Genomic DNA, 12,884 nt, shown 5'->3' on the forward strand with positions numbered 1-12,884 from the left:
AAGTGATTCATCCAGTCATAGACCTAGGAATGATACTGGAACACACCAGATAGGAATTCTTCCACGGCCTTTTCTTTGGCTGTCCCCAGGTTCCTATTTTTATTTGCTTGGGTTCCCTTTCCAGAGCGCATTAAAGCCAACTTACTTCTGTGCTATTCCCCTCCCCCACCCCCGCCCCCTCCAGTGGACTTTTGGTACTCCTTAAAACTTGCTGTCTTTTATGGTCATGCCTTCTAGAGTCTCATTCCCTCGTATTTTTGCAAATTAACTTTTTTTTTTCTGTTTTAACTGATTCTGTCTTTGAGACATTCTTTGACAGGATGAAGCATAAAAGGCTTATAACAGTGCTTGGTATCGATGGTCCTCTTATTATTAACCACAATCTTTAGTTTTATTCCTGCCATCTAATAACTCTTCGCATCTCATACTATTTCCCAAGGACTCCTTTGGGGCTGCAAATTTCTTGAAGGTAGTGACCAGGTCTGTTATAGCTTGTTGCCACCCTACAGGAACAACAGGGACTCGTAAGAGAGCAGAAGCTTGTCTCTTTTGTTCACCTCTTTACCTACAAGTTACTGGAACTTAGTATGTCCTCTGCAAATTTCAAAAATATGCATGAATTAATACTCGCTTATTGTGGACTATCGTCTTTATAAGAAAACTTAGTTCCGATCCAATACTGCTCTGCGTTGAGAGACCTGGAGAACTTTATGTCTTTATAACAATTTTGACCTTGGGGGTGCACCTCATTAGGCTCTTGGTCCCCTTCAAGGCCCAGTTTTCACAACAGAAAAATGGGGCCGGTAGCAACAGATGCTTGTTTCTCCTGGCATTCTATCACATATTCCTTCTTCGTGGAAGGTTTATTGTGTACCCTTTCCTCTGGATAAAAAGCTGCCGTCGGAAGCCATCGGGGACCTCGCGTTGCGCTCCTAGCGGGGACAGAGAGCAACTCCGCGTGCCTCGCCTGTGTCCCCCGGGTCCGGAAACAACCCGGCCCCATTTACGCCGAGAGCCTGCCCAGCCCTCGGGCGCCTCAGCCCCGGCGCCCCTCTCGCCCCGAGTGGGCTCTGCCTCGGTGCCACCGCTAAATGGGATCGGCACCGCGCAGGCTCCGACGCGCGCCAAAGGGCCCGGCCTCGTTTTGGCCGCCGCCGCTCGGCCGCCCGCGCGGCGCTGCACTGGGGGCGGGGAGTCTGATGGGAGACGCGCGAGGCGCTGAGGAGGCGGCGGCCCGGGAGAGGGAGCGGGAGAGGGACTGGGCGCGGGAGGCGGGAGGCGGGGGACAGGGGGAGGCGCCGCCGCCGCCCGCCCCTTTCCGCCGGAGAGCAGCTGCAGCAGCAGGAGCCGAGCCGGAGCCGCGCAGCCGCCGCCGCCGCCGCCGTGGGATGTGGCCGGCGTCCACCTCGAGCCGCGCCACCTCTTGAGTACCCGCCGCCGTCCGACCCGCTGCCGCCGCCGCCGAGCCGTGCGGGGCCAGGCCGCGCCCTCCCCGGGCGCCCGCCGGCTCGCATGCCGAGGGGCTCCGGGGCGTAGCTGCGCGCCCGGCGCCGCCTCCGGGCTCCCCCGGCCCCGCCATGGGCTGCTGCAGCTCCGCCTCCTCCGCCGCGCAGGTGAGGGGCTCCCGCCTCCCGGCCGCCCGCCGGGATGCCTCCCCCGCGCCGCCGCGGCGCCCGCAGCCTCCCGCGGTCTGCGTTGCTCCCTTCAGCCCACCTGCACTCCGGAGCCCCGAGCTCTCCCGCGCGCCCGTCCCGCTGACGCCCCCGGCGGGCTCCGGGGCTGCTAGCCCGCAGGGCGCCCTCAGCCCCCGGTCTCCCCTTCCCCGCTGGGCCTCCTCCTCCCAGTCACACCTGGGCGGCCCGCCCCGCCCGCCTGCAGGTAGAGGCTGCACTGGCGCTTCCTCTCTGCCCCAGGTGGCAGCCCCCTTCCCTCGTCTTCCGGGCCTGGCTGCTCTGCGCCCAGCTCGGTGGCATCTCCTCTCTCCCCGCCCGCCGACTCTTGTCTGTGCTCCCCGGAGGAGTGCCCCCAGCAGGGGCTCTTCACCCTTCTTCCACCTTTTCTCAGTTTCTGCTCGATTAGATGTCCCTTTTCTCCTGCTCGCCGCCCCCGAGACGGGTTCAGGTGTTTAGGCTGGTCCGGAGCCTTTCCACGGCCCACTTCCCAGATCCCGCGCGCCCGTCTCCCACCGCATCCCTCCGTGGTGCCTTGACCCCGGGCCCCGCGGCCTCTGTGCACACCGAGGCCCCTGCGGGAGCGCCGGAACTGGGCAGGGAAGGAGATTGGGCACCTGGTGGGTGACGGGAGCGTTATGGAAACTCCCTCTTTGTTGCCAGTGTAACAGGAGGAAGAGGTACCGAATTTAGTTTTCTGTGGGCACTGGCTGAGTCTTGTCGCCGAGGGCTGAGATGCAGAGATTTCTCCTAGCTTCTACCCTGCCCCCATCCAAATTTTGCCAACCTCCCTCTCTTCTTGCGGATCGGAGCCCTTAACCTGGGTGGAAATGTTTAGACGACTGTGTAAAGATCAAATGTAATGAGACTTGACTGCTAGCCACTAATAACTGAGAGGACCTGTTTGTAAATTACCCAATTTAGTGGATTAGTGAGTGTATTTACAAATACGATAAAAAGCAATCAGGGATACTGCATCAAACTGTCTGGTGGGGGTGCGTGAAAAATAGGCTCTGACAACGCCTGGGATGTAATCTCACAGTTTCATTAGCGCAGAATTTTACTGTGGTTTGATTTGTTTGTTTTAGGGGGAGACAAGGGCTCTTGTTTTTAGAAATAAAGGCTGGTCGGTTCTTAGTGAAGAGAAATTCTAGTTTGGGGAAAAAAATTCCTCCAGAGATCTAGCATCTGTGATAATGCCAGAGTGTTCTGCTGCTGCTAAATGACTATATATAACTCAGTTTTAAATAACCTGCATAGTTGTTCTCAAAATCTGAGATCTGTTAGAAAATGACTAGAATTGCAGATGAATGGAGGACACGTATGCCTTATCAAGTATCCATCCTGTTTTTCCAGTTCTTTTCTTTCTTTTTCTTCCTCTTCTTTCCTTCCCCTTCCTCCCTCCCTCCCTTCCTTCCTCCCTCCCTTCCTTCCTTCCTTCCTTCCATCCTTCCTTTCTTCCTTCCTTCTGTGTTTGCTTATCCGTAGCCCCCCCCCAACACTAGGCTGATTGGTTTAGTTAAACCTTCTCATTTTGTTAAAATAACAAAGAAAAACTATATGTAATGGGAGACCATGGTTTTCATATTAATAAATAAAGGTGTAAAATTACACAATACCTTTCAACTGGGTGGGGATTTTTGGACGGAGGGGGAATCGAGTTGGGTGTTATTCATCAGATATTTACTTAAATGTTATTGTCACCAAAAAGGTATCTTTTATATTTCCTTCCTTTTAGGAACTGGGTAACGTTACATCCTCTTATGATGGCAAAATACCTTAAAGACAGGAAAGTATTAATAGTTTATGGATAGCTTGCTCGGTCCCTGAACAGTTAAATTAGGGAGGGATGGATGCTCCACCAAAGCAGCCGTAATAACAAGTAGTGAGTGAGTCTTGGCGTTTGTCTAGCTTCCTATCAGACTTTTCAGAATGCTGTCACATGCATTCGCTTTGCTTTTTCCTCCTCCCGGAGACCTGTTTCCTTAAAGCCATGTTCTGCAGACAAGACACATGTCATGCACCCCAAGGGGTGCAGTTTTTTTCTGTGAATTCCTATAACCAACCAGCCCCTGTCACATGCCTTTAAGTTCAGCTTTAGGGACTTGTTTTGTTCAGTGGAGCATAGAGGAGCAGGTTTTGTGCCAGAGAGACCATTTTTCCCCCTTATTTGAGATTTTGGCATCATTCTTCATTTGTGAAATATTACCAGTCTGCTGACTTTTTAACGCTCCTTTCAGGAGCATCACCAGCTTTAGAATAATACTGCATCTGAACAAAATAGGGAGGCAAGATGAAATCTTCTCAATTTGCCACCTCCACACCACTTAGAACCTCTCTGAGAAGCCTCTATTATATTCTCAGGCAGAATGTTTCTTTCATCCCCTCTGCTGGATTGTAAGCTGCTTGAGTAGAGGAATTACTTTTGTTTTCTCTATTTTTGTATCCACTGCAGTGCCTTCTGTACCTTGTACATAATAGTTGCTCAGCAATAGTTGCTCCGTCAATGAACAGAACTATATACACAGATTTGAACATCTAGCCGCCAAGTAACATTGAATATGAATTCAGCCCTGACCCAAGTGTTGGTTGTTTTGCTTTCATGGGCTGGTAGACTCATTCATCCAGGCATCCTTTTCTAGGCTCAGATATGAACTGTTTAACTTGAAATTCACCTTTGCTTAGTGGTAGTATCAGTTGGCAAAATTGAGCAGGTTTTTCCGTTTCTCCCGGGTGTTTTGCTCAATGCTTATATTTCTGTCGGAACAGTGGTTGTACCATCTTGAAAGAGCTTGTCTGCAAACTCTAATGACAACCTGGGAGGCACATCAAAGCACTGCTTTGAAGGAATCTGCATTTCAACTTAGCTTTTCTCAGTGGTATTGTCAACAAAGGTAAAGCCCTGGCAGGTTTTATCAATGTAAATATGGCGTGGTTTTTTTTTCTAGTAGAGATTCACTTTTGAAATAGATTTATTTTTGCTCATCTCTTGCTTTGTTTTAGACTCTCTTAAGAGAGGTTATGGTCTTCCAAACTGTTTAATCTTTTGTAGTCTGTCCTGGTATTTTCATATTCTTAGCAGTATCTAGATATCATAGTTTGTCACCCAAATAATTATCCTATTTTCAGATTTAGATGAAAGGAAATTGTTACATTCTTTACTAACATGTATTTCATTGCTGAAGGAGTGAATTCTTGGCAAAATAATTTGTGCTGTATTGAGTATGTACACCTAAGAATCTTAAGTGTGTCTAATAAGTCAGGGCTCTTTTTTAAAAGATTTTTAAAATTTATTTTAGATAGAAGGGACGGGATGGAGAAAGAGAGGGAGAGAAACATCAGTGTGTGGTTATGTCTCACGTGGCCCCCACTGGGGACCTAGCAACCCAGGCATGTGCCCTGACTGGGAATCGAACCTTGACCCTTTGGTTCAAAGCTCACACGCAATCCACTGAGCCACACCAGCCAGGGCTAATAAGTCAGGGCTCTTATAAGACTCTTAATTATGTTTTGTTTTCTTTTTAGTGACCATTGCAAGTTGTTTGGTAATATTAATATTTGCTCAAAACAAGCCAACATATGATAGTTTTGACCTAAAAGTCTCTTTGAAGTGAATGTAAAAGTGAGGTAGTCTTCTTGTGTTTTTTTTTTCTCAACACTGATCCTCCCCAAGACTCCTAAAATGTATTCCCAACTTTCCATAATTCACTTGTTCTGTTATAACCTGATATAATTTCTACTCCTATAATGTTAAACTTCAAAGTTCACTTGTAAATCTTCAGATTTATTAAATGTTCTTTCCCATTGACAAACCAGTTGGACTGAAGGAAGCTTTTGAAAGATTACTTAGCACATTGCCCTGAGTCCTGGTTGTTAATGGCTAGATTATTATTTCTCACAGCAGTGCTTGGAGGCCAGGAAATTCTGCAAGTATTCTGAAGTCCTGTGTCCTTCAGTTCTCACCTTAGAAATTGTTGGAAAGGTGGAGGACAACCTTTCTGATTGAACAAACTGCCCCTATCTGTCTGACTTTCGGAGAAATTGGACTTGTCTACTGTCTTGCCCCGTGGTATTCACACTGAGAGCTATACATTTAACTCTCTCTTTAAAGCTTTCGTATCTTGTCTTGGGAGTAATGAAGAACAATCAAGTGGTTCAAAAATACTGGTTAACTTTTGCGTAGGCTAACCGTTCCTTAATAGATTTTTAATAAAACTGTAGTCTTCCATCTGCTTTGTGGAATTTGAAGTCAGATGATCAAAATGAAATTGGAAGAGTGTGGCTGGAATTACCAGCAGAAACTAAGTTTTTCCCTTAAAGTACGTCCAGCAGAGTAGATCTGTGCTAACTGAACGACAAGTCATAGTACGAAGACAATTTTGTTTGTTTTTTTACTTCTTCAGAATCTGCTGGTAGCAGAGAAGATCAACCCTCAAAATATGTAAATGAAAGGTAGTGTTAAACTTGTCTGGATGTACAAATGCATTGCTGTTTTTCACAGCCATTTTCATATTTTAATTTCTACAGTAACTCTGAAGTTGATTTTACTTCCATTTTTATGGCTAAGGAAATTGAGATTCAGAAATTGGGAGACTTGGCTGAAGTCACACAGCTTCTGAGTGGCCCAAACCTCAACTCAGGCCTTCTGAATCTGAGTACTGGGCCCCCCTTTGTGTTCACATGCCTGCTTCCCAGATACTACATTGCAGCTCACTTTATCTTTAGAGAAGGTCCACTCAGTAAAATTTTGGATGAAGGAACTTCCAAATTAAAGGTATGCAACTATTGTGAACTTTATTGTGAACCTCTGCAGTTACTACCTAGGGAGCAACACAGTAAATGTTGTTTAGTTAGAATGTTCCCAGGCTTAACAAATACTATCAAATACTCTTTGATGTGTTAATTCTATCCTTAAAAATGTTATTGACTGGGGAAGATGATTATTTATAAAAATATAGTCTATATTCTGCTATTGGGGATTGGTTAATAGCTGTTTTCTGTTGCCACCCCCTCGACACCAAGGGGGAAAATATTTTAATTTGATAATTTTGGCTCAGATTTTTGGAATTCTGGGTGGTATTAGAGAAGAACTTGCCCTGCTACCTCACTTTTCTGTTGAGCTAAAGTAGAATTTAAGAGATATGAAGTAGTTGAGGCAGAGAGCTAGGTACCTTATGAGGTAGCAAGTACTAGAAACCTGGTTACTGTCTTACTCTTGATTTTTCTGTAGTACTGTTAAGTGTTAATGTCTTAGGCCTTCTCATCTTTGCAATTCTGGCTCCACATTGGCAACACTTGGAAACTCTAAAAACACTGATGCCGATGTCCCACTCCCAGAGGTTCTCCTTTCATTGTCCAGGAGTGCTGCCTGGGCATCAGAGGTTTTTTAAGTTCCCCTGCTGTAGAAACTGGACACCTGAATCACGTAGGGAGCTTGCCTTTCATTAGCTCCTATCTAGTCATGGCATCTCGCCTCTTTAACCCGAACACCACGGCCAGCGCTCTAGTCCAAGCCTCTGTCCTCTCTGGCCAGAACCTTGCTTACAGATCTCCCTCTATTCATTCATGCTCCCTTCTAATTTTTCTTTATACTGCTGTCTTAGTGATCCTTTAAAAATACAAAGCTGATTGTGACCTTCTCCTAGTTGAAACTCTTTCGTGGTTTTTGATTGCTCTTGGGACAAAGGCCAGAATCCCAGACCCTAGCCAGCAAGACCCTGTGTGGTTTGTTCTCTGTCTCCAGCGTCACCTCATGACGTATTTCTCAGTCTTTGTGTTTTAATCTCACGAATTATTCCCTCCGGGGCATTCCTTCTTTTGGGGCTTTTGCACATGCTGTTCATGTGTCTGGAAGGCCCTGTGCTTTTCTCCCTACCTTTGGCCAGCTACCATTTACCCTTTAAAACGTAAAGAAGTTCCAGCCTGGAGGTCACTGCTTCGGAAAGGCTCCCTTGATCATTCAAACCAGGCCATGCCTCCTTGTGAAACTCTCACAGCCTTGTGTATTTTCTACTTGAGCAAATAATTGCACAGTTAATATTACAGTCTAAACCAGGAGTTGGCAAAACTATATAGCCCATTGGCCAGATCTGGTCAGCTACCTGTTTTTGTGTGGCTTGCAAGCTTAGAATGCTAAAAATGATATCTATATTTTTTAAATGGTTGACAAAATCAAAACACTATTGCATGAGAAGTTTATTTCATAAAAATTATATTAAATTTGAATTTCGTTGTCTACAGATAAAGTGTTTATTGGGACATACACACACATTCATTTATGTGTGAGGGGGGACCCCCGCAAAATGGAATTATTTTCTAGAGGGCGGGCCTCTTGTAGTACAGGCTTCCCCCACTAGGTTAGTGTTCTAGGAACCCATCTGTATCAGTGTACCAGCTGGCGTTGTTGTGAGAGGCTGTATGGAGCTTCAGTGAATTTTTTGGAGGACTTTCAGTGTGTTTGTCCACTTCTTAACAGGTGATTTATGAGCACATCTGCCCATACCGTGCTAGGTGTTCAGCAGTTTTTGACCAAAAAGTGGCTTGACCTCTGTGTCCCACCCTCCATATTCATCTGATCTCACCCCTACTGACATTTTGTTTGTTTGTTTTCCTGGATGAAAAAGTCCTCAAAAGGAAACGTTATGCCAACATGGAAGCAATGAAACAAAAAACGACAGAAGCTCTAAAAGGCATCAAAATCAAGTTCAAAAACTGTTTTGAGCAGTGGAAAAATGTCTCAATAGGGGTATTGCAGCAGATGGAAAGTACTTTGAAAGTAACTAAAGCTTAAACATGTAACAATACACAATTTTTATAAGTATATTCTGGGAGGCTTGGGGTCTCCCTGGTATTGTCTGTAGCTGCTTTTATGCTACAAAGGCAGAGTCGAGTAGTTAGTTGTGGGAGAGCCCTTAGTACCTACAAGCGTAACTATGTACGGAAAAAGTTTGCTGACCCCTGGTCTTCTAGGTGCAGCTGGTGATGATGGACCACATCTGCTTTGCTCATTGCTGCTATTCCCTGGGCTTAGCTGGCGTCTGGTATATGATGCGTGCTCATGCAGTATTTGAATACATTCACATCTAAGGATGGATGCTGATGAACTTTTATCTTAACAATTCTGCTGTTTTAAAATTCAATACATTTTTTTTAAAGGACAAATACTTTAGAAGATTCTGAACAGAATTTTTAGCAGCAGTCTTAAGCAGCTTATATGTTGCCAGTGTGCACCTCATGTGTGATGAAGCAGGTGTACTTTCTGAGGTGTTAGTTACCAGGTCAAGGTGGGTGGGGAAAAACCAGTCCACTCCAATAATGGCCACTTGGATTTACAGTGCTGGTGCTTTTCTAGCGTGTGCAGATTGATGGGACTTGATGTGTAGTGTTGTAAAGAAAAAGGGTTTAAGCTCAGGGAAAGCGTCACTCTTTGAAGAGGCCCTGTTACCTCTGCTGCAGGAACTCACTCCATGAAAATGGCCCATGTTTTCTGGCACGATGATATTTCTTCCCTTTTAGTACTTTTTGTTTTCTCATTTATTTGGAGTATAGCATAGCATAATGTTCCAATGCATTGCATCCAACCCAGTACTTATTTAAGAGGTGATTTTTGAAAGAGATTTGCATTTTTTAGGATGTTTAAATATATTCTGGGCTGGGATGTGTTAGTTTTTTTCCCCTCTTGGTGGACTTCTCTGTGATTTCTTATCAGTCATATCATGTGTTTTATTTAACAAATATTTAATTTAATAAATATTTATTGTTTAATTTAACAATTAAATATTTGTTAAATAGATGTATTTTTTGGTAAAAATAATATTTTTATTATTTTTATATATTTTTATTATTTTTAGCTACTCTCTGCAACATTCCAGAACCAAATATTTAGACATTAATTCAGTCAGGAAACTCTAGAAAGTTATTTCTATTTTAATTTTTAAGGTTGCCAGACAGATATTCTGAAAATTGTTAAACGGAAGTATTTGATTTTTGGATATATTTTCATAATGGAAAATAGCAAAAAGATGGAAAAATTGAAAATAGGAGGTTACTTACTTAAGACATTCCAGTAGCAGTAAAGGTGTTAAAGCTTGCTGCTTTTTTTTTTTTTTGTAGAACTGTAATCTTGTGAGATTTTTTTCATTATGAACCACTTAGGATGAATTCCTCTGTAAGAAAGAAAACAATATCCCTTAAATCTAAATAGCTGAAACCTTAAGGAAAATTTATTGCTTTATAAATGTTGGAGGTAGGATGGCTTCCAGGTTGGTTAGTTCGGTGGCCTGGTGATGTCAACAAGGACCTGAGTTCTCTTTTTGTCACTTGGAGGAAGGTAGCTATTCCTCCCTTAGCTCTTGTCATGATCCCATTGGTTCTTCCAAGCTATCTTTTGCTGAGCTAACAAACTCCAGTGGTTTTCCTTTAACTGGAAAACTCATCCCTAAACAGTTTCTAGTGAGGGGGAGGCAGAGGACCTCCTGGCTGCCTTAGATGAACCAGGACTTTTCTTTGAGTCCTGTGGAGGGCAGAGAAACTCAGGAACAAGAATAGGATCTTGTGACTCGGTAGGCAGCCAATAGTATCTGCTATACAGTTCTGCCATTTTCTGCTTTAAATCACACTTCTGTAGGGTTCCCTAACATCTCGCTGATAGCTCCATTATAAAACTTGTCACAGTTCATAGTTGGAAGTCACACAATTATCTTCCTGTTCCCCCCAGGGGTACTGCCCCAGCCACTGCTGAGCCCTTTCTCTCTGCCCCAGCCCCACGGCCTCTTCCCTTCTCAGGCAAGGGTGGCTTCAGGATAAAGAGGAGCATTTGAGGTTGGAACAGTGGTTAAGTAGCTAATTAGTATTCCCACACACAGTGGGCCCCCAGAGAACCTTGAGGGGGTCAGTATAACCTTTTCCCTCTGGTTTCCTCAGTTTCCCCCCCCTTTTTTTTTAGAAACATCCTCTCTGACTTTTCACTTCTGTGTATTTATCTTTGCTTCTCATTTTTCCTCTCATTTTTTTCCTTCTTTTCCCTAAAATTTTCTTTTTCCTTCCTTTTCGTCCCATCCTATCTGATATACTTAAGGAGCCATAAACTACTGAATGGAATGTACTAGAAGAGAGAAAGATCAATAGAGTGCCTTTTTCCTCTTTCTTATTTATTTATTTTTAATGTGAGCAATAATAAAGCTGAAGATTCACATCACTATTTAGGATATCTACGATATAAAGAGCTTCAGTATAAAAGTTGCATTTCTGCAACAAATAGCTAATTTACAGAAGGGGAAATAGTAAGCTAGTATTTAAATGTGTTCAGTCTTGCTGATAACCAGATGAACTCAATTTAAAGCGCAGAGACACCCTTTTACGTGTGTGACTTTGATAAAAGTTAACAGAAGGATATCAATTGCTCATGTGGTTTTGACTCGAGTATTCTGATTTGTGCTGGGTAGATTGGAATGACCCTCTCAGGGCACTGTCAGCAGAGGTAACACCATAAAAAGTTAGCACCCTTCAGTAATCCCAAAGTGTAACTATTCCATATGCAAGAGTCTTTCCATATGGCATTACTTGTAAGAGCAAAAAAAGTTTAATTTTAAACACAATTGTTTCTGGTGTAAAATTTCTTAAAATAAAATTTAATTGAACTTAGCCTATTATATGTGTCTCATTTCGCCATCATCCCCAACGGAATGATCCTCCCTTAATGGACCTGCTGTCCTAACAGGAAGTTCTTTCCCCACCGCTGCTCTGAAGGGCACCTGGAGTTCAGAGAATTGGACACCGTCTTGTACTGGTTGTAGAGCCAGACTCCAAGGTTTTGAATCTCAGCTCTGTCACCAGCTGGGTTATTTGGGCCAAATCTGTTAACTTTTGGTGCCTCAGTTTCACCAGCTGTAAAATGGGAACAATGATAAAACCTAGGCTTGTAGGTTTTGATACAATTCATAGGCTTGTAGCAAACAGTACATCCCATGAAGATATGTCAGACATTACCATATTAATATAAACTAAATCTCTTGGGTGTCCTTATATTCATTAACCCTCCCCCCTCCCCAAATCCCATGTTTGGGATTTAGAAAAGGAACCCTGACTTTTAAATTGTGTCAAGAAGATGAATGTGGTGGGTGAAATGAATAGCATAATAAGAGCAGGCTAAATCGGGTGATTAGTTCAGGGAATGGGGAAACCAAGAAGGATGGACTAGTTGGTGAGTAGGCTTCATGGAAATGACCCTTGATCTGGCCTTGAAGCATGGGGTTTAGAAAGAGTAGGGTAGCGAGGTTTTAGGGGAAATCAGGGAGAACACCAGTAAAAGGAACAGTTAAGAGCAAAGGCAAGGAAACCTTTAACTTACTGTCAGTTTCCAAAGTAGTTGTAGCCAGCATAGAGAGATGTTACATGCAGGGAAGGCATTGGTATTCGAAGGGGAGGGAAATGGGCTGATGTGGAGGGTGTTCAGGGTGACTTAAGGGAGATTCATCTGACGGCATTGTCTCTGAGGGAAGTGGTAACCAGTGACTTGGGCAGTTCACTGACTGGAACCAAACTGTAAATGAGAACGAGAAGAGACATTATGGAGTCGAAATAGGACAGACTTTTCTGAGTCTGGAAATGTGGGATGAAGAACGAGAGGGATAAAAACCAGTTTAGAACGTCATATAATTGGAGAGAGGTATTGTAATCAACAGACATGGAAGTTGAGATGGAGACTAGTATCTGGGAAGGAGAAGATGAATTCACTTTTATAGAGACTGAGTTTGAGGGGATCTTGACATTAATGTCTCTGTGCAGCAATCTCCCACAGGCACTTGAAGACTCAGTACTAGATTTCAGAAAATGCTTTGGGTTATGTGCATAGAGGACATGGTTTTGAGGATGAGTGGTCCCTGAGGCAAAAGACAGGGCGTGAAATATGAGAGCTGACAACTAGGGAGCGAGTGCAGGGAATAGTGGTGACCAACAGGGGTTCCCTGCGCTCGCTTCTCTACTTGTCTGCTCTCATGTAATTTCATTTTATTCTAGTAACTCACATGGGCACTGGAGTCATCCCCATTTTACAGGTTAGGCAGCGGGCTCTGCAAGTTTTGCTAACTTGCCCAAGCTCCCCCGATTGGTGTAAAGCCAGAGTAGTTGAAAGCCTGTCATTCCCGCTGCCCTGCGATTTCCCTCTCTCTGCTGTACCGAGAGTACTACATTTAAGTAGCATATTGAATGCACCTA

At 44.2% G+C, this 12,884-nt stretch overlaps 1 protein-coding gene across 3 annotated transcripts in view; it reads left to right on the forward strand.

The window, feature by feature from the left end:
- The first annotated feature begins 1,328 nt into the window (after positions 1-1,328).
- Positions 1,329-12,884, forward strand: part of SLC44A1 (solute carrier family 44 member 1) — a 173,861-nt gene continuing 162,305 nt past the window's right edge. Inside the window, exon 1 of one of the 3 annotated variants that reach the window (XM_037035966.1) lies at positions 1,329-1,613. In XM_037035966.1, coding sequence (XP_036891861.1) covers positions 1,578-1,613 — 36 coding nt within the window. In that variant the 5' untranslated portion in view covers positions 1,329-1,577. The remainder of the gene's footprint in view (positions 1,614-12,884) is intronic. The other 2 variants (XM_037035968.1, XM_037035967.1) reach the window with 2 other exon arrangements.

This window comes from Sturnira hondurensis, unplaced genomic scaffold (assembly GCF_014824575.4).
Source record: "Sturnira hondurensis isolate 20B ecotype Veracruz unplaced genomic scaffold, ASM1482457v3 Scaffold0022566, whole genome shotgun sequence".
Lineage (NCBI taxonomy): Eukaryota > Metazoa > Chordata > Mammalia > Chiroptera > Phyllostomidae > Sturnira > Sturnira hondurensis.